Source organism: Xiphias gladius, chromosome 18 (genome assembly GCF_016859285.1).
Source record: "Xiphias gladius isolate SHS-SW01 ecotype Sanya breed wild chromosome 18, ASM1685928v1, whole genome shotgun sequence".
NCBI lineage: Eukaryota > Metazoa > Chordata > Actinopteri > Istiophoriformes > Xiphiidae > Xiphias > Xiphias gladius.
In genome coordinates, this window is record NC_053417.1 from 25,946,184 (window position 1) to 25,973,948 (window position 27,765).

The 27,765-nt window shown below is 44.6% G+C and overlaps 5 protein-coding genes across 10 annotated transcripts; 3 read left to right on the forward strand and 2 right to left on the reverse strand.

Moving 5' to 3' along the window:
- The first annotated feature begins 982 nt into the window (after positions 1-982).
- On the forward strand, positions 983-1,949 carry g0s2 (G0/G1 switch 2). The gene is made up of 2 exons (XM_040153290.1): positions 983-1,120; positions 1,255-1,949. The coding sequence occupies exon 2, from the start codon at positions 1,275-1,277 to the stop codon at positions 1,629-1,631; it is 357 nt and encodes a 118-aa protein (XP_040009224.1). The 5' UTR covers positions 983-1,120; positions 1,255-1,274; the 3' UTR covers positions 1,632-1,949.
- An 845-nt stretch (positions 1,950-2,794) lies between these two features.
- Positions 2,795-8,996, forward strand: taf8 (TAF8 RNA polymerase II, TATA box binding protein (TBP)-associated factor). 2 transcript variants are annotated; one of them, XM_040151954.1, is made up of 8 exons: positions 2,795-2,962; positions 4,461-4,620; positions 5,923-6,021; positions 6,110-6,172; positions 6,366-6,490; positions 6,687-6,834; positions 6,965-7,107; positions 8,535-8,996. In XM_040151954.1, exons 1-8 carry the CDS (start codon positions 2,915-2,917, stop codon positions 8,673-8,675), a joined length of 927 nt encoding a protein of 308 aa, XP_040007888.1. In that variant the 5' UTR covers positions 2,795-2,914; the 3' UTR covers positions 8,676-8,996. The 2 variants fall into 2 exon arrangements, with proteins under 2 accessions (XP_040007888.1, XP_040007887.1); XM_040151953.1 differs by lacking the exon at positions 2,795-2,962 and adding an exon at positions 3,015-3,147.
- Positions 8,997-9,025: 29 nt separating this feature from the next.
- On the reverse strand, positions 9,026-12,892 carry LOC120803475 (protein pitchfork-like). The gene is made up of 5 exons (XM_040151955.1): positions 12,405-12,892; positions 12,113-12,211; positions 11,072-11,205; positions 10,871-10,988; positions 9,026-9,239 (listed from the first exon to the last, which is right to left on the reverse strand). Exons 1-5 carry the CDS (start codon positions 12,552-12,554, stop codon positions 9,174-9,176), a joined length of 567 nt encoding a protein of 188 aa, XP_040007889.1. The 5' UTR covers positions 12,555-12,892; the 3' UTR covers positions 9,026-9,173.
- Positions 12,893-13,083: 191 nt separating this feature from the next.
- atp6ap1b (ATPase H+ transporting accessory protein 1b) lies at positions 13,084-18,874 on the reverse strand. The gene is made up of 10 exons (XM_040151947.1): positions 18,677-18,874; positions 16,984-17,104; positions 16,428-16,502; positions 16,127-16,320; positions 15,980-16,017; positions 15,773-15,858; positions 15,280-15,506; positions 15,100-15,135; positions 14,393-14,630; positions 13,084-14,227 (listed from the first exon to the last, which is right to left on the reverse strand). Exons 1-10 carry the CDS (start codon positions 18,856-18,858, stop codon positions 14,015-14,017), a joined length of 1,410 nt encoding a protein of 469 aa, XP_040007881.1. The 5' UTR covers positions 18,859-18,874; the 3' UTR covers positions 13,084-14,014.
- gdi1 (GDP dissociation inhibitor 1) lies at positions 18,133-26,591 on the forward strand. 5 transcript variants are annotated; one of them, XM_040151952.1, is made up of 11 exons: positions 18,133-18,151; positions 22,107-22,214; positions 22,413-22,512; positions 22,738-22,872; positions 22,996-23,194; positions 23,472-23,603; positions 23,718-23,817; positions 23,967-24,138; positions 24,914-25,058; positions 25,260-25,314; positions 25,598-26,591. In XM_040151952.1, exons 2-11 carry the CDS (start codon positions 22,128-22,130, stop codon positions 25,748-25,750), a joined length of 1,278 nt encoding a protein of 425 aa, XP_040007886.1. In that variant the 5' UTR covers positions 18,133-18,151; positions 22,107-22,127; the 3' UTR covers positions 25,751-26,591. The 5 variants fall into 5 exon arrangements, with proteins under 5 accessions (XP_040007886.1, XP_040007883.1, XP_040007884.1 ...); XM_040151949.1 differs by lacking the exon at positions 18,133-18,151 and adding an exon at positions 18,924-19,065; XM_040151950.1 differs by lacking the exon at positions 18,133-18,151 and adding an exon at positions 18,924-19,053.
- Positions 26,592-27,765: the final 1,174 nt, after the last annotated feature.

A 27,765-nucleotide genomic window follows, 5' to 3' on the forward strand; every position in this document is an offset into this window, starting at 1 on the left:
GCGGCACTAGAGGGAAGAGTCAGGGGATCCCCACAGTCAGTGGGGTTTATCCTCTGGGGACCACGAATGTCTGTAAAAATGGCGACCCATTCAGTCGTTTTTCAGGAATGGTGGCCCGACCGACAGACCAGCCGACATCGCCATCCCTAAAGCCACTAGCATGGTTAACAATCAAACTGAATTATATGTTAGAGTGCAAAGCGTCAATCATTCAGCGTGCACATGTCGAACCAACATGCAGACGTCTCGTGACATTGGCCAGCTGTCATTTTCACCGAGCGCATATGACACATGTCTCTCTGGGACAAAGATCAGACACATTTCACAACTCACTTGCCTGACTTCACCCCCTCCTCTCCTGCAGTGAGCGAACGAGGTCAAAGGGCAGATAGTTTTGGACGAGGACACACGTACGCGCAGGCACGTAAACCCCTGCAATCTGCTACCGCTTCATTGTCAGCTCCATGGTCAGAGAGTGTACATGAGCCAGGGCAGCTCAGGGCTGCATGATGTGGGGGATTTTATTGAACCTTATCTTCTAATGAACCTTATCTCTCAGTATTCAATAAGGGGTATTCCATGTGTAGCCACACAGTTGTCAAATAGTGTCTGTTCACCAATAAATGGGGCTGGTTTTCTGCGGTTTCACATACTGTGATTGGACACTATTCAAGCTCTCCTGATGAGGATCAATGTATATGTTGACAGGCCACGCAACACGTGCCAACCGCTCATGGTGTTCAGTGTTCAGTAACGTGCAGTATTTGCATGTTTACCTGATTTATTAATCTACCCTCAGGATCCATGCACGGCTGGAGCTCTTTTGTATGGACAGATAGCTCTAAGACATACAGACCCCATGGGATGACACATGCACAGTTGCATCTGTAGGGAATATTTGCTTCGTCTCTTGTCCAGGAAACCCATGCCCTTTAACCCAAACAGGCCCTAATCTCTGCGGTACGAGCGGCCTCATGAATATGCATTCTGTCAACAATGTGGGAGGTGACCTGACTCCGCTTTTGTTTAAATTGCAGGCTCTGCCTCCTGCCTCTCTGCCTGCAAATGCCTGACCGGGTCCAACACTGAGAAAGAGTCCAAATTTGGGGTGTGCTTCGAAGTGAGTACCTGCCTATCACGATCAGTATTTGTGTGTCTAGTAGAAAGATTGATTTCAGTTTATCGAAACCACTTTGTTTTACAGTACATTCTGTCTGACAAACGTGCGTACAATTTCTGCGTTTCCATCAACAGGCTCATCGAACAAGACAAACATGGAAACCATTGGCGAGATCATCCCGTTCGCTAAGGAGATGCTGAACCAGAGGCCCAACCGGGGCATGGTGAAGATCTACATGCTGGGTTCCACTCTGGCCATCCTCGGACTGGTTGGCGGACTGGTGGAAACGGTTTTCCTGCCGTTTGTGGCGCAGGAGACTGTTGAGGACACGCCAGCAGATCTGATCGCGGAGATGAGGAAGGAGAAGAAGAAGAAGGCGTCGAAGCCACACACTACCTTGGTTCGCCCTGAGGTCGTGGATGTGACGGAGACAGTAGTGATCGAGGCCAAGGCTAAACATCTGGTGACTGCGAGGCGGAGAAGCTCAGCCACCCGCCTATATGCCTCTTAAAAGAAACTCTCCTGATGTACAAGGACAATGCAATTACAATGATGATGGCGACGGTGGTCAATTAAATCACCAAGTTGAAATGGTCCCTTTGTACTTATTCTTTTATTTCAGATTTGGTGAAACGTACCATTCCCCCCCCTGTCAACTGGCAAAAAAAAAAGATGACATGTGTGGATACTCTGAAAACTACAGGGTACAGTAAAGTCTGGCTGCTGGGCAGCAGATCCTCGCGGATGTGATGTGATGAATTTGTTGGCGAAGATGGAATGTGTGTGATTTAATTCATTTTGCACTCCAATAAACCTATTTTTCAGCTAGCAACTGATCCAGGTCATGATTTTAATGTATATTGTGCATGTTAGAAGATCCCTCAAATAGATGTATTTGTAATGACATTAAGAGGAAAGTGTCGATTAAAGGGGATTAGGGCCAAAGTTAATGATAATTTTCTTTATCGATTCATCATCTGAGTAATTTCTCGACTAATCGATCGATTGTTTGGCCTATAAAACGGCAGAAAATTGTGAAAAAAAAAAATTGGTTATCAAAATAACTCCATGCCGAAACCTTCAAGTGACTTGTTTTGACCGACCATCGGTTCCGGAAAAGATCATTCGCTTTACGACGATATAAAACAGAGGGAGAACAGAAAATCCTCACAAATGACAAGCTGGAACTGGGCAATGTTTCAAGAATGAAACATTAAATCGATTATCAAAACAGCGGTTGATTACTCTTCTGTCCATCGAGTAATCGACGTGCAGTTTTCAAAGGAAACCTGCATTCCGCACCCATGAGGTGCGATGCTGACACGAACAATAAGCTTTAGTTGCCATTCGTGATAAACTACATTTATAGCACGTCTATCTCCTGCGTGGCCATTTTAAAGCCCAGCGAACTAAAGTTACCGCTATTTTCCACGCAAGATCCCGACACGAGGAGAGACCTCCGCGGGCTCCGATCCCTGCGAACAATCCCCCCGTCCTTGCTCCTCTCGCTGCGGGGCTGTGTCTTTGGCCGCCGCGCCGTCCCGGGAGTCGCCGCTCGCCGCGGGGACCGGACACCGACGCGCCGAAAAGTCAGCGGGCGCGGCTTCCATAGCCGCCACTAGAGGGCGGCGGCGAGCGTCGCGCCGCGACTTCGACGTCCGGCCCTGCGACGGACGCTACGTCACACGGTCGCGCCGTGTTTACCCACGGCGGCTAGGTGGTCGTCGGAGGCGTAGCGCCGTTTGCCAGTGCAAACCAGCTGAAACCCGACGGGCGGAGTCCAGGTGATTACGGATGGCGGATCCTGCGGTGGCGTCGGGAGGTCCGCTGAACGCAGGAGGGGTAAGAGAGGGTTGTTTTTTTTTTTTCTTCTTCTTCTACTCACCGTCGTGAGCAGGATGTATCCGGCTTCACCGTGTTAAGCTAGCAGGCAGACTCACCTGACATGTTTCAACCAGGATTAAGACATTAAAATGACTACCGTCGAGTCCAGTATCAACCTGCTGTACTTCCTCGAAGACTATAAGGTCAGATGCGCCGCCGTTTGTATGACTAATCTGTCTTAAATGAGTCCGCTTTCACACGCGCGGATGGACGTTGGAGTGCGCCCTGTCAATTTGCTAAGTGGGGGCTCATTCCTCTGCATGTGTTATGCCCAAAAGTCCGTCTGCTGCACACGCGTAAGTCAGTCCTGTCAAACACGTCGTCGTGTGCAAAAGGTTTGGGCAAATCGCGCGTTTTGTTGTGAGGACGAGTAAATACAGCCCCAGCAGCGAACGTTCGTTTTAAAAATGGATTTTCTTCAAGTGCTAATGCACTGTTACGCTTTATTTCATGGACCTAAAAGAAACAGGTGCGTGTGCAAAAGTTTCGGGAGACCTACTAAGTCAGTGCTTCGTAGCCCCCCCCCCCAAAAAAAAAACAAAAACAAAAATTTGCAGTCCATATTTTGCTAAATATCAGCAAATTCTGGATGCAAATGTCCTGCAGTCAGTCTCGATAGTGAAACTTTGAAGAGGCTGGCCTCGACAACAGGACACCGATCCAAGGCCGACCTCAAAATCCACCATGTACCACTTCCAGAAATACAAGCCGAGGCTTTTGGAACGGCCCTCGCAGTCCCCGGACCTTGAAAATCTCTGGGTAGATCTTAAACGTGCTGTGCGTGCATGAAAGCCTAAAAATATCTCAGAGCTTGAAGTGATCTGCAGGGATGGCCGTTGACTTCTTTTCACTTCAAAAATCAGCAAAACAGTTCATTGGCCCAGGGGTGCCCAAATTTTTTGCATACACCTGTATATAAGATGGTTTTTACATTCTGTTTATATGGTTGCTCAAAGAGCTTAGTACATTCAGTACTCAATTCAAGTCAGTTGTATTTACACAGCCCAATATCACAATCTGCACAGCATACAACACGGGGTAAGGGCAGTAAGGGAAAAATCCCCAAAAAAACCATTTAACGGGGGGGGGGACCTCAGGACGAGCAGCAGAGGAGGGATCCCTCTTCCAGGACAGACAGACATGCAATAAATGTCCTGTCAACAGAATAGACCTACATAGTTAGATTGTTGTATGGACAATCAGGATGACAACATTCTAGCTCGATTACGCTCAATGTTATGTTCGCTTCTTTCACGCTGTGATGACTTTTCTGATGCGTTTCCCTCACCCACTGTATCTGTTATTTCATGTGTCTATTCAGCGCGGGGGTGGTGGTAAAGCAGCTTCCAGCCCCGCAGAGAACTACCACCTGGCCAGACGCTTCTTTCACGCTGTGATGACTTTTCTGATGCGTTTCCCTCACCCACTGTATCTGTTATTTCATGTGTCTATTCAGCGTGGGGGTGGTGGTAAAGCAGCTTCCAGCCCCGCAGAGAACTACCACCTGGCCAGACGTCGCACCCTGCAGGTTGTTGTGAGCGCCCTGCTGACCGAGTGTGGCTTTGAGAGCGCAGAGAAGGCAGCAGTGGAGACGCTCACTGAGATGATGCAGAGCTGTATGTATGAATCCTACAGTGTAGCTTGTGTTATGTTCATTTTCCTCAGAGCTGCGGGTTTGAATATTTTTGTGTATCAAAATTAAGACACATCGCACAACTTTTGTCCAGTACACTGGACTGTCTATAAGGAAACAGGAGAGAACATCAGACACCACCCTGATGAGGACAGGATGCCCGAAAAAGTTTGTAGAATAAAGCATGGTGGTGTACTGGAGAAAATGTATGGTAGGATATACAGATTTATAAATAATGCACCCGGGATGAGTTGTGTGACTTTAGTTTTGATGGACTTCTGCACCTTGTTGAGTGTGAGTGCTCAACGTTACAAAATATTTTTGTTGCATCACTTTAGTAATCATGTCCACAGGGAGAAGAGGACTCTCCGTTAAACTTCTTAGAAAAAAATCGCATGAAAACGTGTGTCCTGACTCCTCTCGTTTTGTAGACGTACTTCAGTCCTTGTGGAGGTCATTCATCATTATTGTTGTATCTACTGAGTAGTAGGGATGCCCTGATCCCGTCTGTTGGATTGGCCCCGACGCTGACCTTACGATGTCAGTCGTAACGATCCACATCCAATGCGGCTTTTTGTTCTGTTCCACTCATTAGCCTCTTTCAGCAAAGCGTTAAATTACGGCTGATAAGTACAATTTTTGGTGATTAATCCATTGTTCCGTGAAAGTGGTAGTAGGCTTTTACTGTGGACCTGGAAATGTTGATGCCGCCATTAGCGGTAAGCGAATGTTACCAGAAACTGATGCAGTATAGTTTTTTTCTATAGAGATATTGCAGGGGTAAAAAAAAAAAAAAATCGCTTTCCAACACGTTGAACAAAGCTCGATGAGAGAGAGATTGGCTCAGAAACTGAGGGAGTGAAGTTACTTAGCCATGCCAAGAGCACTGGTACTGGACCGGTATTCGGTGTCTTGGCTAGAGAGCGTTTTATAGAGAGAGGGGCAACCTGTATTCAGGAATCTACGACTACATAGCATCAGGAATCGGTAGAGGAAAAAATAGGATTGGTGCATTCCTTTTGATTTCTTGTACAGCACGCCCAAACCTTTACAGCAGCTTGCCTACTGCTGTAATTATTACCTGGTATCCTCACTGTGTAGTTCCACATATTGTAGTGATGTCTGTTGATACCAAAGAAGAGTGACCAATTGCATTTGTTGATGATTCTTGCAAACAGAACTTAAATCTCATCTTTTATGACCCATCCATTAGTTATATCTGCAGGTTTTTATTGTTCATGAGCAGAGACTTTTCTGAAACACAGTGTTTTGTCCCTTTTTCCAGATATATCTGAAATAGGTCGCTGTGCTAAAGCCTATTGTGAACACACAGCCAGAAGCATTCCAACCCTGTCGGATACAGTGGTCTCACTCATTGAAATGGGTAAGTCCTGGAGGACACGGATGAATCATACATTTTCTAGGACAGCGTAATACCAGTGACATTGTTTAATCTGTTTGCGTCACTGCAGGTTTCAACGTCGACACGCTGCCTGTGTATGCAAAAAGGTCACAGAGGATGGTTATAACTGCCCGTAAGTAGGCGCTCTTCCCTCCACTCTTGGTATTGGAAGCTATGAAATTATGAAATTGACCGATAATGATTGTCTCAATTTCTAAATCGACTTGAATATTTTAACTGAAAAAAATAACTTATAAACAGTCAGGAGCTGCTATTTTCTTCACTGATTTCAAATGTGACAGATGTTTGGATTTTGTGAATTTCAGCTCCAGTGACGAACCCACCTGTGACTCCCAAGGCGCTGTCTGCCGGACAGAAACGCACACATCCGTCTCACATCCCGAGCCACTTCCCCGAGTTCCCTGACCCTCACACCTACATCAAAACACCGGTGAGTCAGAACTTTTCTCAGTATTCCTTATTGAGATCATCATGGAGATCCTGCCTGTGAAGACAAAATGGAATCCAGTGTATAGGATGTCTATTCTCCTTGAGTGACATGGACACCCTTCAGAATCAACTTTCATTACTTGCGAAAGAGAAAATTCAGAAAGTAACCCACCCAAGTGTGTTCTTTCTTGCTGCAGACATTCAGAGAGCCTGTGTCGGAGTACCAAGTGGTGAGAGAGAAGGCAGCAAATCAGAGGAGAGACGTGGAGCGAGCACTCACGCGCTTCATGGCCAAGACCGGAGAAACCCAGAGCCTCTTCAAAGACGACATAACAGCCTTCCCGTGTGAGTGCTTCTTACCAAGCCGACCGGTGTTTCAAAGGCTGGCTGTAATCTTTAATGTGTGCATTTCTGTTAAGCTACTTAAAGCATGTTGTTTTAGCGTGGGTTCTAACCCCTGCGTCTGTGTTATCAGTGATCGCAGCGCGGCCGAGCGCCATCCCATATCTCAGCGCGCTCCTGCCGTCTGAGCTGGAACTGCAGACCCTGGAGGAGACAGATTCCTCTGAGCAGGATGACCAGACAGATAGTGAGAACACAACAGGAAACATCATCAACGTAAGTTTTCGTGGCCGGGACTTGAGTCTGTCATCCCGAGTTCCCGGGGTTCATTTGATTTTAAAATTATTACCTGTGGGGAATATATCCTGGGATTCCTGGGATTTCTCACCATAAAATTTTATACAAAGAACTGGGCACGAATAACCATAAAATGGCAGTTATTCAAATTTTCTGATGCAATTCTTTCATATATAATAGATTGTCGGAATATTTTTTTAGCAAAACAAAAATTTCTCTCATAAGTAAACTATCTTTGAGGTGGACGAAGCCCGCTGCCAGCCATACAGAAACGTCTGATTTTCTGAATATCCCCTTAACGTTACTAATTTCAATGTGTCTGAGAGGTTATAGGGGACTTAATGACATCTTAGTGCTGACCCAAGACTGTGTGGAGTGAAAGAGACCGGATTAGCAGAAACCGCTCCTGCTGAAACGCTCATCCAGGTTTACTACTGAAATAACGGCATTTCAAGATCAGACATCAGTATTTAGCTACAACAGCCGCATGGTCGTGTCGGTGAGGTTTGAAGAAGGCGTCTTTGTTTTTTCGTACATGTGATAGTCTTCAGTACAGGAGCACAAACACACAAGTACACACATGCAAAAAAAGAAAAAAAATCCTTGATTTCTGTGGGTATTGGCAGCAGGTTTTGGCAGGAATTTCTGGGGAATACTGGGATCCAAATTTCTGGCACTCAGCCCTACTGTAGACATTCATAGTAGGGCTTTTGTGTCTTTTACATGGGATTTCAACTCAAATCCTAAGTAAACTGTTTTTGGAGGCCTACATTAAATTGAAGGGGAAGGTTTAATACTTTGTACTAGTAAGTAAATCTGAGTTTATAGAAGACAATTTGCTTTTTTGAACAAATGTAATTATCTTATACTATTCAAGCGTTCACAGAACAAGGTCCGTTATTGTATGTAAGATGTTCTGAGTGGCTGTTTTTTGTAGTCATTGAGTTGAATTGTAATAATAAGACATTTTGGGAAATAACATTTTCTCACTTTGTGGTCAAGGGTTAGATGATTGATGAGACAGTTAGCTTAGCTTAGCGCAAGGACTGGAAACAGCTAACCTGTCTTTATCCAAAGTGGGGGAAAAAACGCACTAACGCTACCAGCACCCCTGAAGCTAGTTAATTATTAAACAGATGAGGAATATTGTTACGTCTCATTTGTTTAATTTGAACAAAAACGTAAATGTAAAAACAAGGACTGGACGGATCCAGGCTAGCTGTCCACACACTTCCAGTCTTTACGCTAAGCTAAGATAATCGCCTGCTGGCTCTAGTTCCATATTTAACGCGCAAACATGAGAGTGGTATCAATCTCCTCATCTAACCCAGGTTTCAGACTGTTTGTAGAGTGCACTATAATGGCTGCCCGCTTCCATCTTTTTTTTTTTTTCCCCTCTCATTCAGGATGATCCAGGAGCCGACAAAGAGAACTCCATGCTTCCTCCCAGTGGCGTTGTTCCCTCCGCGAAGGCCAGCGAGGACAACGTGATCGACAACCCGTACCTCCGGCCGGTCAAGAAACCCAAAGTGAGGAGGAAGAAATGAGTCAGGACCCACCTGAACCAACGGACTCAGAGTTGCCACAGTGGTTGGTGCTTTCGGCAGTCCAGTCAGTGACTCCCGGCACGGACAGGAGCAGCCTGCTGTTGAAGACTGCTGTGTGAGCCGGGACCAGCAGCTGCCTTTCCTCAATGCTTGGGACCAGTACTGCTGTTGACTTTTTTTTTTTTTTTGTTAACAGCCTTTTTTTTCGGGAGGCACTCACTTTGTTTAAAATTCGTGTGACGTCATTTTGTAAGCAACACCATAGTGTAATATACAAAAAGAGGAATCCAGTCATTTTGTGAATAAAGAAAAATAAGTTTCTTTTTTTTTTTTTTCTTAAAACTCTGAGATATACAACTTTTCTTGACATCAGTTTTAGTCTGGCAGATTAAACTGTTAATAACGCCGTTTTGTTGACCGTAATAGTTCGGGAAAATAATAAGACAGACACTTTCTTGCGTTTGTGTGGTGATGGGTTTTCATACATCAGATTTAGAGTCAATAGTACAAACTCAGGTAGACCGCTCTGCTCCTCTGCTTCAGAAACACCTTTTCACTGTTTAGCTGAAGAAAAACAAAAAACAAGAGCATTAGATAATGTTTTATATAACAAGAACCATTGTGAATTTATCCCAACAAATAGAGTCCATATTACAATCAGGCATCATTCCTGTCATGCATTTTGTCTTTAAAGAAAAGTGTTTGACATTTTTGGGGGAAAAAAATGCAGTTATTCACTTTCTTGACCAGTATTAGATGGGATATGAGATCTTATCTTGTATCTAACTACAGTGTTACCCTGGTGCTGCCATAAGTTAAAAAAAAACAAAAAAACAGATCTGCCTAGCATTGGTAAAAGGGGTTTGAGGCCAAAAAAAGCCATGTGTTAAAACAACACAAGTGGTATGTTGTTTCAGCCAGTTTATTAGGCAGACTTGGCAAAAACTGATGCAGTGCTGCAATAAACCCGTTTGTTTTCCGTTCAGCTGTTGTTGAGACTTTTTTTTTTTTTTTAAGAGAGGTGCTGATTCAACTTTATGGTCATTTTGAAGGCTGTAGTTTGTGGCACTGTTTAACTGCATTGCATTATACAGAGACGTGTTTCTGTCATACGGCCTGCCCTCGTTAATATAGATGAGGTAGACAAAGTAGTAGTGTAATAGTGCCCGTCAGTGTAATGCAATTGAATTCACCACCACCCACAAACTGTAGCCTCCACAATGATCATTAAGTTGAATCAACACCTCTCTAAAACAGTTTAAACTAAAACTGTATCTTTCACTGCGATGATTGCGAGAGCAACAGTAGGAATGTGGCCGTATTGTGGCAAAGTATTCTACCTGGAATGTGCGCTGGCATGTATTTGATAGGCTCCCACAGCTCCTTTTCACTGTGGGCTAATGTCGGCTTTAACGCGGTCTAAAGCTTTCCAATCAACACACTGTATCCGTTTGTGTAATCCTTACGACGACTATGTGGGAAGTTATGTATGTGGGCCGTTTTCTTGGCCGGGCACCGTGACCTTCAGGAGTTCTCCGCCGGTTGTCCGGCAGCTTCGCGGTGACGCCAAGACTCCAGGAAGTCACTGCTTCCAGCTAAGAAATAGTCCCGCCACTAACCCCCCGTAAAACCACAAGTTGTAATTTTTACACTTTGGTTTTTGTATGGATTAACAAACAAGATATAACGTGTCAATTGGTGCGCTGGTAGGTGAACTTTTTTTTTTTACCTTTGAAATGGCAGACTAGCTGATTCCCCCTGCTTCCAGTCTTTATGCTAAGCTAAGAAAACCAGCTACTGGCTGTAGCTTAATATTTACCAGAGAGATATGACAGTGGTGTCTGTATTTTTTCTCTACCTCTCCTCAAGGAAGCCAATGAGCATATTTCAGGAAATGTTGAACTTTTCCTTGAAAGCCAGGCTGAATCCGCTCGTGTCTTTGTGAAAATCAAAACAACATTTTTGATACCAGCTGCCTTCTGAACAAGTCATGAAACCAACGTGCACTCAAGATTGAGCTGTGGTTTTTCAGCCTCAACTGAACAGAAAACGTCTTGTATCCCATGCTTTAGCTTGAAAATGGATACGGGCGTGCATGTAGCAACTGGCTGCCCCTTTCGGTTTGTTTTACATTTGCAAGTCAAAGCATTAAGGGCATTCGGTCAGATTCGCAGAACGGGGCTCGCTTCACCCACCTTCACCCTGAGCGACTTCTTCTCCAGCTGAGGCAGCCTGGACCAGTCGGGGCTCCCGAAGCACATCGGCCAGCTCACTTTCCTGTTTGTCACCGTATCATGAGCGTAGGTCCCGGGGCTGCGTCACAAAGTAACATACGTCAGCTCACTTCAGCACTGTGACATTGGAGCTGTGTGTGGGTGTGTTCCCCCGTGTCTCACCCGGGACTGTCCTGCGCTGTACATGACACGGTTTTGAACCTCAGTGTCGCTGAGTTGAAAGGTGTTTTTCCAGGAGGGGGGATTCTGGATTGGCTCTGATCCTTCTGGTATTGCTGTGGTGAAGGGGTCACAGTCTGGTGACAGAGATAATAAAGATAATTTTAAACTGACATTTTAAAAAGGGTTATTCTGGTGATTTTTATATTTCACTTGCATAAAGTTGACAGACAGATTGAAAAAGCGATGGTCTCAAGTATGAGTCAAATTCCAAAAAAACCCTGGATCCTAAAATTCACACGATGCAATTTAATTCCATCTTTCATTGGGCCCTTGTAATGCCGCGTCCATATCATTCTGATCAAGCCGTTCATGTGAGCCTCCGACTTTTAAGTCAGAGTCAGAGGTTTCTGGAATTGCCGACACCCGCAAAATATCTCCCACTCACATATGGATTACTGAACAGGATGGATTACTTAATACAGGGGCCCGAGGGGTCCCCTGACCTGTATGAAGGGCCCCTCTATGAAGTTACTGTTAATATTTCTTGTTTGAAAGTCATAGAGCTCAGTCAAAAGACACAAAACGACCACAGACACACAGAATTACTACAAAGAGACTCAAAACAACTACCAAGACATGCAAAGCATGATTTCATTTAGGGTTGTTTGTGTGTGTGTGTGTGTTTACTGCACTTTGTATGAAGTTAATTGATAAGTAAAAAACCATTAATGGCATTATTTGTGAAACCATCTTCACTTGCCCTTTAGTGCCTAAAACCTTTGGACAGCACTGTATGTTCACTTCCAAAACCTGCACCTTCCAGTTTTTAACGCTGGCTTTCCGTTAAAAAAAAAAAAAAAAAATCAAAATCCTAAACCCACGCCGAGATAACCCCCGATGACACCATTAGGGTTATTTTCCCCAGACTTTGGAAAGCTCCCTCAAAACTGAGCTTCATGTGTAAAAATCGATGGGGCCCTTTGACACCAGGGAAGGTTGATGGAGCAGGTAACTCGTTTGCTGCGAGTCCGCGGAACGTACCTTGCCACAGGGCGGAAAGCGCGCCGCAGTCCTGGCGGAGAGACCGTACCCTTTCTTACTCTCCGGTTTCTTCCGCAGGTCATAAAGTATGGTGCCAAACTGTGAGGAAAATGGAAAGAATTAGTCTTCCCGCCACACAATGGGCACGCTCAACGTCATAAATTAACGAGCAGTTAATTGTGGCTCGAAGCGCATTGATTTCCGCATTTAAAACATGTAACAAAAACAAGTTATTGTGCTAAAAAAAAAAAAAACCACATCCAAAGCCTCGTGTACATATTGAGAGACAAACCTCGTGGTTGTCATAGCAGCCAGGGCCGACGTGAGGCGCTTCCTGGCGCGACATTTCGTTTCCCAGCCGGTCCGGGGCGTGATGGAGGGGAAAGAGCTTCCTCTCCCGGGAGCTGCCAAAACACACTCTCGGGCGGGGGGCCGCTGACATCTTGGGGAAACAACTCGTGGTCAAGTGAGGGACGGAAACTGAGCGAAAGGGAGAAAGGCTACGCTAGCGCTCAGTCAGCGTCGCCTCGGCCTGCCATGACAGTCGTCGTGTTTTGACTTGTAACGATGGCAACCGAGTGGGTGCACGCATTATGCTAATGGCTGGCACTTCCGGGGTTTACGTTAATTGCGCATATTTGTGTTTTTGCAATCAGAAGTATTACTTTACGTAAAGCTGAAACGATATATTGATATAGACAGAAACTACATTGACAATCATGGCGGCTTCCAGTCATTCTTCTTTCAAATAAAAATGCCAGACATTCACTCCATCCTCTCATATATGATGACAAACTGAATATCTTTGGGCTTGGGGCAGTTTGCGTCGCTGAGTGGTCGCTAGTTGTAGTAGGCATTTTTCCGGTTTTTTTTGACATTTTATAAACAAATGTATTAATCAATTACGGAATCGGCAGATTATCCAAAATTCAAAATGATCAAATTGCAGCTGTAAAACTAAACAATTAAAATCACAATTAATAGATATCTTTATTTTGCAATTAGAGACAATTTACTGTACATGCCATGGCAATTCCACATCCACAAGTTTGACAAAAGCAGAACTGAGATGCACTGTCATTAAATTAATTGAAGAACCTCAAGCGAAGGGTAAACTTTAAGGGTAGGATTAAGCAGAGAAAGCCTTTTCATATAAATAAATTACCTGTGGAGAAAACAGGGGATTGCAGTGGTGATTGCCTGTGATTTAACCATTAGTGGAAAAAAAAAAAAAATAAAATCCCAGAAGAAGCATTGGCATACTTCTGTATGGCAGTTTCAAAACAGCGGCGTTTCAGAAATTTCACACAATTCACAAACAATTACATTTTATACACAGGCACTTCTTTCATTACCAGTAGTCGTTCAATTACAGCTAAGTTGAAGAAAATAAAGTAAGAAATTGAGGTCTGAAAAGGTCCTACAGCATCCAGCAATGACATTCACATTGGCACAGAAGGCATTCTCTGGTAAGAGTGCAAATTTTTTTTTTAGGGAAAAAACAGCCACTGTGTCTGGCCAGCGGTGGCACCAAAAAAAAAAAAAAAAAACACCTTTTAGCACATGCACTCAAAATCGACTCATATGAAGGTAAAGGTGCATCCATTTTGGCACTTGCAAATGTGGGGGAGAGGAGATGGAATGTGCCCTGCAAGATAATGGCATCCCAAACACAGCCGTGGAAGGATTCAGGAAGCAAAACTATAGGAGAGAATGTCAGAGCAAAAGAATCTGCCTGACAAATATCGTCAAAGAAAGAGGCCCACACATATGACAGCTGTATGACAAGGAGGGACTCTCCTAGGTCCACCATCTAACGGGAGGCACTGAAAGACTGTGTGTGTGTGTGTGTGTGTGTGTGTGTGTGTGTGTGTGTGTGTGTGTCTGTCTGTCAGGAGTGCTTCACTCCGTCTGGGGCACTGAAATCGATGGACCTTTGGGGTCGTCGAATCGATCCATGGTGTTTAGCTGCATGATCATATGCAGACCGTACACGAAAATTAACAACATGAGCAGTGAGGTCAGCAGCCCCATCCAAATCCCTGGGGTGAAGAACCCCGCACAGTCACTGGCATAGGAGAAATTTGTTCCGTTTGCCAAACTGAAGCCCTGAATCTGTATTGTAAAAAACAGAAAAACATATGAAACATTCAGTTAACAACAGGAAGCAAAAAACAATGCTTCATTATTTAAAAAAAGACTCTCCAACAATACTGCACTTGAGGAATTGCTGCAGGAATCTTTAGTTCAAGAATGGAAAGTGCAGCATAATTGTTTTACCTGGAAGTCAATAAAATTGAGCCTCCACTGAGATGCGTTTTGGCTGGGGTTGTTTGATACTAGCAGACCATCTGGGAAGCTGCTGACGGACTGGCAGTGGAAAGAATACTCTGCAGGGGCGTAGATGCCGCGGCTCCCGATGAAAGACGCAGTTATCCCGTTAGACTGCAGCTCCACAGAGTCCAGGGTGAACCAGTTCCGTGCAGACACAGGATACAACCGCTGACTCATGGCAAAACTGGGGATCAACAAAATAATGGTGAGTATCTTAACGATATATCAAATAGGCTTATTTGCTGTCTTTCTGAGACCATTCTGATATCTGTCAATTAAATATGATGCTAGAGTCAGTAGCCGGTTAGCTTAGCTTCAAAATTCAAGAAAAAGACGAGAATGTAGGCATAGGCAAGGTGAATAAAAACTCTTTGTCGTCAGGGCTAGGAGAGGCCGCTGCATATGTCGGGCACACCACTTAGCAAAAAAACTGGAAACGGGGAAACAGCTAGCCTGGCTCTGTCCAAAGGTAACAAAATCGGCCAGCCAGCACCTCAAAAACTCCCTTATTTATGTGTTATAATCAGGTTTGTTTAATCTGTACAAAACCAAGTGTAAAAACGACAGTCTGCGGTTCAATGGGGGGTTATGTGGAGAAGTATTTCTCTGCCTTTGTCTAACTATACCTTTAAATAAAAAATTGATTTCCTTACCTTAGTGTAAAGCCTGATGAATAACTGAGGACGAGCCTAAAGAGAGAAAGGAAAACAATTAAATTACTCCTTTCCTTCAAATAACACAAAACTAAAGGTCTCTTGTCACCAATTACGGAAAAAAAAAAAACCCTCATGTGCCGGGTATTTTTTTTATGAAATAATGAAAGGCCATCTCACAGCGAGTTACTGCGGTTACACATGGATCCCGCCAAGGAAGGTGTTTCCGCAGCGAGGTTGATCCACGCCGAAGTACTTGAGAGGCTGATGTTGAGACTCTGAGCCCAAAGCATTATGCAGGGGTTACCGGACACATTAAACATGATGGGCGGTTTGACGTCGGGCACAACCGCTTGGAGCAAGGACCGGCCCACAGACTGGTCATTTGCAGATGTCTCTGAAATTATCTGCAGAAGTAAAATTATTACTGAAAAGCTTTGTCTTTTCTTATGAGATGTGTTTGACTTTTTACTGTATATGATGTTGAGCAAGGATAAAAATGATTAAAAACAAAAAATATACACACACACACACACACACACACACACACACACACACACACACACACACACACACACACACACACACACACACACACACACACACACACACACACACACACACAAAATTCTGGTACATGATATTCCGACCTTTACATGGGAGAATATCTTACTCGTGATGGCTGGAGTCCTGTGTATATCGCGGTGTATGGGACATTTTTGGCTTTCATGATACTAAGAACTTTCCCAATAATCTCATCTGTTGAAAGCAAAAAATACGTTTGAGTTACACATTGCGTGTGTCAAAAATTGATACATGACTGCAACCACACAGTGCTTATAATTTCACACTACGCAATTCCTTAACAGTTAACACTTACCATTGTCGTGCAGGACTTCCTTGCAAGACTTGTGTAAGCTATTAAACATTTAAAAAAAAAAATAAATGTAATTTTCTTCATGTCAAGTTAAAAATAGAAAAATTATTTTATCCTTCACTGTTACATTGCAGAAAACAAAGGTCTCACCCAGTACAATAAGGAAGATTTATAAGCAATAGATTGCTGACAGATGCGTTGAAGCTCAGATGAGACAGAGTGTCTGTGTCTACAAGCAGAGGCGAGACACCAAGTTTCTCCTGCAACAGAGCCGGGATGGCAGAGGAGCCCAACCACTCTAAGGCTGGAAGTACAACTGATGACGAAGAAGACTGAAGCGCAGCCTGGAATGGAGTGAGTGGAAAGAATGATTGGTCTTATTAGTCTGACAAAATCATGTTCATTTAAGACTAATGTATGCGTTTAAAAAAAAAAAAAAAAAAAAACCTACCTCAAGGTTTTGAAAGGCACTGTCCTGTTTGTTTCCAAACACTCCACCAAAGACTGTGAAGTCATCTTTGCTTAACTGAACACAAAGGAGGACAATAAAATATGACTCCCCCCCTGCATCAACACACAAGTGGAAACAGAACAGTATCTGGAAACTGTGAAAACTGCATACACCTAAACATAAATGGGTCCGATTAATCAGTCAGGACCAGGACCATCTAGCACAGGGAACAAAGCTGGGCAATGGATGTGTTACAGAGGAACTGTGAAAGCAGAAGTAATGCCAAACCTCATTGTCACACCAGAATGAGAGGACTTGACACAGTCTCTCACGGGACTGCAGCGCAACTACCAATGACTCATTACTGCCCTGTTTTACACAACTTACACATCCAAGGACAAGCTCTCTAACACATGAACACTGAAATGCATGAAAATCTCAGAGAACATTTAACTGTACAGGTTGATTCACCCTCAGCTCCGATCTGTTTAGTGACATCCTGTAACCTGTGTTTACTACAGAGCACCAACACAGCTTTCGTGTCTCAGTTTCTAACCTTGTCCTGCAGGAACAGCAGCGCAGTGTGGGGGCCAGAGCCAATGGCGGTGGCGAGGTAGGCAGTCAACTGGTCATGGGACGTGATGTGACCGGCTGCAGGTGAGGCCAGTGGTGGTAAGCTAAATGTGCAGGGAAGACAGAGACAAATGGCGATGTGTTACACAGTTTTTCTCAGTTGCCTGAACGCACGTCTGAAACGCAGCCGCAGTTCTCAAAGCATCTGGTACAATCATCGCATCAGTTTATACAATGCAACAAAGCACTGTGTGTGTCCTGCAAAAGGCCACCACTCACTGAGAGCATTTATCTCGTGCCAAAAGGGAATAAATTCATCAACCAGTAAATCCCTGCCACCACAATGACGTCACTATTTATCACCGTTTAGGTCAAGACCGTCAAACATCAAATGGATCATTTCAGCGTGACTGAAAGCGTTTTCATATTTCATCGTTCCTTCAGACTCAGCTAGAGTAACCCAATAGTGAAGTCAAATATCCTCTAGGGCCAGAGGAATGGCATCCAAGAAAACGCATGTCATTCAAATGCTAGGTCTAAGTAAAAGCTCTACATTCACAAGTTTCGAAATGTTCCTGTCATGCCACAGCATTTCATCTATTCCATATCCGATTTTACTCTTACATGAGACAAAAACATTTTGGCGTAGCGCAACCCTCACATAGCTGTGACATTCCCAGTTTTTGTTCTCCATTTGTCTCCTTTTCACCACACACACCATGTGATTTTAACGTTCTCGCTCTGCATGAGCAGGCTGTTGTCGTCCCCCCTGATGCCTGCTCTAAATGTGAGCAAATGCCTCTGGGTAATGATAAAACCTAGAGTCGCACCAGTTACGACAAAATCCTGCATTCACGGGTTTCTGACTGTCACTGTGCACCTTGTACCTCTACTGTAATCACATTTAGAGGGGCAGTTGTGTAAAATACGAGAATTAAAGCAGGCATATCACTGTGCAGTCAGGAAAAAATGTCTCCCTATCAAAAAAATCAAAAAAACTGTGTGAGTTGCGGACTACTGTATTGTTTCAACTATTCCATATCAAATGTTTTCCAATACACCAAAATCCTTTGGCACAGTGAGGCCCGGAAGTAGCTGCGGGGATCCCACAAAAGGCTCTGTCCTCCCTCTGACCCCAGCCACCACACGCAGTAGTGTACTTGCACATTTTCTCTTTGTTTGAGCGCCATGTTGTCTCTGTCTGCTCCTCTGTAAAACTCCAGTTTCACTACCTGTCTCGCAAATGGGTTTGAGAGGCGACAGCGCATACGTTCCGACTAAGTTTGACCCCGTGCTCACAGGCCTGAGGGATGAAGATGTTAGTGGCTGAACTTTAATTCTAAATACTTCAGGGATTCGCCTGATATTAGTTCTGTATACATTTATGTTTGGTAGAATATGGCAGCTGGTTGGAATAGTTTTCGAGTGAGGACTTCTACAACAAGCATACATTTGAATTCTGTATGATAGTAACGAAAAATGCACAATTAAGAGTCAAGATTTTTATTTATTTATGTTACTTTAAGCATTGATATTTGGTTGGCTGGGCCAGTTAGCCTTGTCTGGATGGCAGCAGAAACCCGGTTAGCTACAAGCGTTAGCATTAGCAGCCTGCCACCGTTGACTACAAGCGAGTCTTACTTGACGAATAAAAAGAGGAAGAAATGAAAAGTTACCCGTCACTGGACCACATCAGAAGCGGCACCTGAGCAGAGGGGCTGCCCGTAGCGAAGAACCCGACGAAAAGGGCAATAAAAGCCGTTGATCTCACTTTACCCGAGCGCCTCGATCCTGCCATTTTTCCTCGAGCTTTTTCCGCAAAGCTGGGGTCACGTGACGCAGACCAGCTGACAGTCATGTGCGCTCCTGCCTGAGGAAGAAGGCACTTCCGGCAGCTGTCATCCAGCCCGGCCCTGCCCGGCCCGGCCCTGCCCGTCTACGCCGCGACGGGCTGCGGCTTCGCAACCCGTTAGAAAACAAACTGAAGAAAATGGTTTGACTCCTCGCAGCCTGGACGACGCCGACCGCCTGTGCTGGAAGAGTATTTACTCAAGTAGGCCTCACAGTACGTATGTACAGGTACCACATCGACCTCCTGACTGGCCCCTGTTGACACCCACTGAGCAGTTTCAGTAGTTCCCCAGTCACCCAGAAACCCACCGGTACTCCCAGCAGTTTATTAATCAGTTAGTTGGTGGACGGAAAATCAACTGGCAATGATTTTTGATGACTGGTTAGTCGTAAGTCTTTTTTAAAGGAAAAATGCAAAAAAACAACAACAACAAAAAACAAGCACTCGTCCCAGCCTCTCCAATGTGAATATTTACTATTTTCCCAATTTTCAACGAGGGCAAACGACGGTTGATGATGGTTAATCGTTTGTCTGTAAAAAGTCAGAAAAATAGTGAAAAATGCCCAGTATAATTTCACCCTTTCTACTAAGCTGTCAGGTTTGTTGTTACTAAAGGGTTTCTACAACCCATCAATCCATCTGCAGCTGTAAATGCTAACAAGTAGTTTTATGTATATTAGTGGATTTTCGCCCAGATCTCCTGCAGCCCTTTTCCAGAAGATAAGCAAGTCCATTGGAGAACGCTCCCTAATTGATTAAAGAGAGAAGACAGGCAAAGTGGCGTGCTGTAAGGGGGATTTTCCACAATCTGGCAACCCAAATGTTGTTCCTATAGCTGTCTTAGAACTGATCTATAAAGCATTAGTAAACTCAGTATTATTCCTATAAATAAATCCATTCATTTACAGCTTATAAACCCCTTTATCAGTGGTGTCTTGTCAGTTCCAAAAACAGAGGCTCTCATAGTATTAGACGTGGCACAAACCGACGTGTGATGCGTGCGGTGCAGCAGAACTCTGCTCCTCGTGGATGAATGACAGGTACACCTGGCAACTGTCCGTGGTGCTGACACGCTCTTAAAATTGGGCATGTCGCTATTTGCATCATGAAAACCCGCCATCCATACATGACATTTATAAATACTGTCCAAAAAAAAAATAGAAACAAACACGCAAAAAAAATAAAAGTAAAGTTTTGGGTTTCTTTTTTTGTTTTTTGTTTTTTTCAAATTTTCTTTCGAAAAGGTCTGCGTGCGTTCAGCGAAAGCAACTCCCATCCACACAGCTGTGGTGGCGGAGGGATACCACCGCCTGCATCCACGCAACGCTGCGCCTACAACTGGAAAAGGAAGGACAGGAAAAAGAAAATAGAGAACACACAGACTTGGACAAAATGTAGTTCAGATGGCAAAAAAACAAAACCAAAAAAAAAACAACGTAAAATTCCGAGCCAAACTCTAAACTGAAACCGAACATGTGCATAAAGGCCCAGTAGAGCCAAGTGAGTGCGGGGCTTCCTATTACATTCAGCCCATTTCGGTTTGAATCCTTTGTGTGGCAACACGGGAAGAGAGAGAAGGAGGATGCGCACTATTTCCCGACGCGCAATGACATTGTTCTAGAGCGCTCCACGATCAGGGCCATCTTTGGTTGTCCTCGCCGGTGACAGTGTGGACAGTATATTCCATTGGACATTAATGCCTAATGATTAGTAAGTAATATTTAACTTTGAACGAGCCTGTCGACGCACTCGGGCAGAGACAGAGAGAGACAGTTTCCCGGTTTCTGGACTCTCTGGGATTCTTTCCTTCAATACCCTTCATTTCTCAAGGCAAAAAAAAAAAAAAAAAAAAAAAAAGAGGGCGAGACGGGCGAAGCGGCGATACAACATGGATGAGGAATATGATGTGATCGTTTTGGGCACCGGACTCACGGTGAGTACTCAAGCCTCATTTGCTCTGCGCAGAGAGAAAACGGACGGATTGTGTGAGCTTGAGCTTCCGAGTGAGGATTTTAGCCAGACCGCAGGCCCGCTGTCCTCTCCCCCGGCCCCAGAACCGAGAGCCCCCCACCCCTCCCCTCCTGCATCCCCGTGTGCTTGTGACATTAGAAAAATTCTCAAACGAGATGCGCTTCGCAAACACGTCTTTAAATGTAGCGCTCGACCCGCTCGTGCATCGGGTGGGAAGAGAGCCACGCTCCAGGAGTGTTTTTTATTTTATTTTTTATTTTCTTCTCCTGTTTTTTTTTTTTTTTTGAATGCTCACAGCCGGCTCGCTGCCGTGTTACACCCTGTGTAGCATCTAGGCGTAACCCCACACTGTGTCATGGTCCCCTCTGCACAGGCAGGCCTCCATCCCGAGGTTGGCGCAGGCCCGAGCACGGGTTTGGTGAAGGACCGAGCCTTTCGCTGCCACTGCTCTCGACGCAGTTCCCCTCACGTATCACACCCAGTGCGGCACAAATATGCCCGACGCACTTCGTGCGATATCAATCCAGGTTTTCGCCTGCGTAAAGGGCGACATTTTGGAAGTTTTTATTTTTTAATGATTTTTATAGGTATCAAATATCCTTTTGTTAACTCGTACTCATAATAACTTATATTTTATGATGTGATAACATCATTCGGATATCTTTCTCAAGAATACAAATCATCATCATCATCATCATCATCATTATTCATTTTATTGTAATTATTATCATTACAGTGGGGACATGGGTGAAACAATCCAGTGGCGCATGCGCACACCGTCCCTTCTGTCCCCCTGCAGCCTTCTGTCAAAACCTCCTAACTTGCATTTGCACTCGGTTCCCAGTTCGAGAAGAACAACTACCTGCGTCTAAATGCAGTCTAATACAACAGCAGCTGCAATAAATCCTGTTAATCCCACCCTCACTGATATAAACGGGGTGGACAAAATAATAGAAACACCAGAGAGAGAGAGAGATGCCAGTTGGTTGGGTTCATCCAGCTAAAACGAATGTATTCTGATTCAGCAGCCCTGCAGTAAATCCTACCTTCGTGACAGTTGCAGTGTTCAATTTTTTGTTGAAACTGTTTTAGAGAGGTGCTGATCCAACCTTAAGATGGTTTCTGAGGATGTAGTCTGTTGCCATCTCGAATTGCATTACGTTATGTTGACTGAGACTGACGAGTCCTCCTTCCTGAGACATTTTGATGTGGTGTCATTTCATTTTCAGACGGAGGTCACACTACTGATGATAATGTTGGGTACTAAATCTTGTTTTGTGCAGGAATGCATTCTGTCCGGGATCATGTCTGTGAACGGGAAAAAGGTTCTGCACATGGACAGGAACCCTTACTATGGTGGGGAGAGCTCTTCCATCACCCCCCTGGAGGAGGTAAAGGGCTCCTGGGATCTATAAAACCAATCAATATATTTCTATGTCCCTCAGTACGTCTCGTTTTACTCTCAGTGCCATCAGCTGCTGTTTTACAGTCTTCCATTTATCCTCCATAATGCTTCAGACTCTGTGAGCTTCATAGATTTCAGCCACAGGGCGGTGTTGATGTTTCTCTTTTACTGTCCTGTTCCACAGTTGTACAAGCGCTTCAATCTCCCAGATAGCCCGCCCGAGTCAATGGGCAGAGGAAGGGACTGGAACGTTGACCTCATCCCCAAGTTTCTCATGGCCAATGGTCAGTCCCACATATAGCGTGAATATGTAACCGTTAAGCTCTCATCGTGTACCGAAGGGATAGGTCGACAGTTAGTGATAAGGCCCAGAAATAAGGAATTAACTAATGGGAGTCCTCGTAGGTGAAGTGACTTTCTCCACCTTGATGCTGCCAAGGCAGAATGTTTGATTGGTGAAGGTTGGTGACAGATATTAAGAAGTGACACTTGTCTGTGTGCGATTGCAGGTCAGCTTGTGAAGATGCTGCTATACACAGAAGTGACACGGTACCTTGACTTCAAAGTGGTGGAGGGAAGCTTTGTCTACAAAGGAGGAAAGATCTACAAGGTGCCGTCAACCGAGACTGAGGCGCTAGCTTCAAGTAAGCCGCTCGAATATGTCTCGTCGCGTTTTGTAAGCAAATGTGTCAAAGAGTAGGGTATTTAAGTCACAATTAAATAATCATGGTGGTATTTTAACATAAAACCTTTGTTTGAATTTCCAGATCTGATGGGGATGTTCGAGAAGCGAAGGTTCCGTAAGTTCTTAGTCTTTGTGGCCAACTTCGATGAGAATGACCCCAAGACCTTTGAGGGCGTGGACCCCAAAACCACAACGATGAGGGACGTTTACAAGAAGTTTGACCTGGGCCAGGATGTCATTGACTTCACCGGCCACGCCCTGGCCCTCTACAGGACAGATGAGTAAGAACAACAAAGGACACCGCAAAGATATCTCTAACCTATTAAAAACTCTTTGGTAGCTTTGTCTCTCTGAACTTAACAGCTGCCTTTGTAACTTTGACATGTCTTTATCGAGGAACATACGCTCTAATGAAGGTGTACCAAAACTTTAATGCAGTTACTCACCACCTAATGTCTGCCACATTTACTTTGTAACAAACGGCTCAGCAATCGGTAGGAGGTTTACATTTACGCGGGTCAGGATCAACTTCTGCTCCTTTAATTTCGTCTCCATCAGCTATCTTGATGTTCCCTGTTTGGACACCATCAATCGTATCAAGCTGTACAGTGAATCGCTGGCACGGTACGGGAAGAGCCCCTACCTCTACCCCCTGTATGGTCTGGGAGAGCTGCCGCAGGGATTTGCCAGGTACATTCCTATATTTTGATGATTATGTATGGACTGTCTTTAACAGTAAAGACAGATATATCGTACCCGTGCCACCCCAGGATTTAACAAGTTGTATTCGCGTGTCATCTACAGGTTGAGCGCAATCTATGGAGGAACCTACATGCTGAACAAACCAGTGGATGAGATAGTGATGGAAGGTGGACATGTGATCGGAGTGAAGTCCGAGGGCGAGGTACGGCCCTGCTGATTTACTGATAATTATCATTTAAATTGAACAATTTCATAACAAACATTGGAGCGGACACACAGTGAGTTTATTCACCCAGATAAACAGTTCTCTCTCAGACCAACATGCGCGCTCTTGTCTCCTTTATGCTGCAGGTGGCTCGTTGTAAGCAGCTCATCTGTGACCCCAGCTACATCCCGGACCGTGTCCGTAAGGCTGGTCAGGTGATCCGCGTGATCTGCATCCTCAGCCACCCCATCAAAAACACTAATGACGCCAACTCCTGCCAGATCATCATTCCTCAGAATCAGGTTAATCGCAACTCAGGTGAGGCTCATTGTCACTTGTCAGCGGATACGCTAAATGGTGGAACGCAAATCCTTAGAGTTGCGGTCTTAGAAATAGGGACAATGACACCTCTTACAAACACGCCCTTTCTGGTAGATGTTAAATTCGATTTTAAGCCCTGGGGAGATGGAGCTCACTTCCTAACTGTTATCCTTTCAGAGAAAAACGTCGATTTTAGTCCCCCATATCAAAATTAGCTTTTAGCTATTTACCAAATAGCCGATTATCCTTAAGCACTGAATAAAGAGAATCCCTGCTGAATAGTGACATGCAAGAATGATTTTTACCTCTTACAGCTGCTGTAATCAGTGATCTTAACAATGGATCATATGACTACTTGTACAGTGTGTGAAAGGGGTCGAATTAATCATACGGCTCCTCAGTGCTCATCGGCTCTACAGAACAATTTAGCTCAACGTGTTGATTTTCTGACCTGTACCTTTACTGTTTGTGTTTCGTTCTCGTGGCTCAGCATTTCCAGATGCAGCCTGCAGCTCTTTTTTTCAGTGAATACACTCTCGAAGCCCACAGAGTGGTAAACTAAAAGGGAGGAGACTTTGGACTTACGTTCGCCAGGTGTCCAGATGAATGATAATGTCCTGAATGCGTAAATAGGAAGCTGTTCGCTAGTTCACCGGAACAGCTTTATAAGGGGATAATCTGTCACTGTTGTGTTTCCACCTCCTCCAAATGGCCAACCCCCCCCCTCTGATTTGACTTTCTCCTCCTCTTCACCCTTTTGTCAATTCTCCAGACATCTACGTCTGCATGATCTCCTATGCTCACAATGTGGCAGCCCAGGGGAAGTACATTGCCATTGTCAGCACCACAGTGGAGACCAGCGAGCCAGAGGCGGAGATCGAACCAGCCCTGGAGCTGCTGGAGCCCATCGACCAAAAGTCAGTCCCACATTTACTTCTGCTCACCTCTGAGCCTCATTCAACATTTTAATGCATTTAGTTTTCAATAGACAAGCAGGCCGTAAAACTAAACATGACGATAACATGATATAAAAATGGAGAACTCTTGTCATCTATAACCGTATGTATTTAAGGGAATTTTGATTTGTTTTATTTATTCATTTATCTTTTTGTGGACAGGTTTGTGGCTATTAGTGACCTCTATGAGCCTACAGACGATGGTACTGAGAGTCAGGTAAGACGACATTGCAACATGAAAAGCTGTCTCCCAAGAAAAATCTCTGCGATGCTCGTGGCCAGTTTGTTAGTGGCGTGGCTCTGTGAAATATCTGAAATACCTCAACGGCTACTAGATGGACTGCCATCTAATAGTAAGATGGTGAACAAGATAGCTGCCGTGAGCGTGTTAGCTTGCTGATGTTAGCAGTTGGCTTAAAGCCGCGCCGTTACTAAATACAGCCACGCAGAGCCGCTATCTTGGCTGCGGATTCTCAGTCTTACTATTTTATCTTTCCCAGGTGTTCGCCTCAAGGTCCTACGATGCCACCACTCACTTCGAGACCACTTGCAACGACATCAAGGACATCTACAAACGTATGACCGGGAGCGACTTTGACTTTGAGAACATGAAGCGCAAACAGAACGATGTGTTTGGGGAGGATGAGCAGTGAGCGGTAGAGGGGCTTCCGAGAGAGGGTGGGGCGAAAAAAGGGGCGAAACAGGTGGCAGAGCCCGCGGCGGGAGTGCTCGGGCTGCCTGAGCAGTGCTTTAAAAACAAACGGGCGGGGGTGAGCGTGGCGAAGAGGGTGTGTTTCTGGGCTCTGCCAGCCCTAAGCCGTTTGCCTCCTTTTCCTTAGGCCCCTCTCTCTCTTGACACGCGTTCAGACACATAAATACTCACATACACACATACTCACACTCCCTATCTCTGTCACCGAAAAGCAGGGTTGATACGGTCTTTCATTCCATTGTAGAATTTACGGTATAATCATGTCTTAACTATTATCATTAAAGGTGAATTTATTACTTGTTGGCAATTTTCAAAGCATTTCATTCTTTCTGTAATGTCTTTCTCCTCATATCAGAGGTTGGGGCGGACGGAAGGCTGATGGCGTGGAGAGAGATTTGTAATGGCTTAGTGTAGAATCCTCTGGAAGGGGTCACCTCCAGTTGACATGCATGCATCTTTTACACACGGTAGTATTGTACATAGACTCAGACGACACTGCGGTATGAAGGCTGGACCATTCCACGCATCGCTCCTGTCAACCCTGCTTTCACTTTTCTCTTACTTGGTCTTTTACCTGTGTTACTTCAATAGACGCCGCTCCTTTTGGCAAAAACCTGTTGGTCGGGCAAAACAAATGTGATGAAAAGTTACATATAAATGGGCTGTTCTGTCAAACTGATAGTGCTCACTTCGCAATGCTGTTGTGTTCCCTGTGCTAGCAGGCAAGCTAACCAGTGGCTATTAATTGTAACCCCCACCCCCCATCCCCCACCCCACACACAACCCCCCCCCCTCAAAAAAAATGTTCTTTTGTTTATCTCTGTTGTGTGATGTCAATTTTGAATTTGAATAGTTTACATTCTAACATTTTAAATTATTGAAGAGTTTTATTTCTATATATTTGGTGCACATTTCACTGGCTGAAGTTATGAAGTTTACGGAGCTGTGGTTGAAACTGTGGTCCTCAAGTTGAACATTAAAAAAGGGAATGTCGGGAGCTAAAGAGGCATGAAGAGGATTTGTCTCGTCCTAAGCGGGGCTTTCTGGAAGATTTGAAATGGGTGATGAGAACAAGCTGATTATGGCAAATTGTACACGTTGAGATGCGAGGAAGTGTGCCATGGGGAAAAGAATGTATGCGGAGGGTGTTTTTTTGATTTGACGTTTGCAGAGTTTCACCTTTGTGTGAAAAGCCAGCGAAGACTGAAATTTCGGCTCATAGTGAAAGCACCAGATTGTGTCTTGGTTGTTTCAACCCTTGTGTATGTCATTGAGATAGGTCATTCCCATAGAGACGAAATCCTATGAAAAATTGTAGTTGTTAAATAGAGGGAAATGCTGGAATGTCCCATAATTTCAGAAGACTTTGTAGCGTAGCAGAAGCCACAGTTACAAGTGCCGCCCCACAAGAAGGAACCAAGATGCTTTTATTTGGTTGCAGCCTTAATTTAGGGTCTTTGTCAAACGTTTGGGCCCTTTCCAAAATCGACTGCTTTGTTTTAACAAACAGTTAGTGGCAGGTCAGTCTTGTGCCAAAAATGGTTTTGCTGTTGGTGGCAAGACTTTCTGGCAAAGCTAAAAGTTCGGTTTAGTTCAGTAGTGCATGTTGCTGTGCAGATCAGTCTGAACCCTTTAGAGGGGATATTGTTTTCTACTAGATCGGGGCTGTTACTGTGCACCTGAGTGGAGGCAGTTCCTCAAAATCTCCGCAGTGCACGCTCACTCGCAGCCAGACTGATCTGTGGCTTGGCTTGTCACACCTCAACGACACACAGATGAGACGCTCTGATCATTTCCTTTAAAGTACTGAAGCAGTTCCATTTCACTTTATCCACCACGACCAATCCCTTAACAACTCTAAACAAAGTTCACGTGTTTGGGGTGTTGACGTGTCTTATTGTTATGCTCTATTTATTTTAATTTCACTTATGTATTGTGGAAAGTTTTATGTCAAAT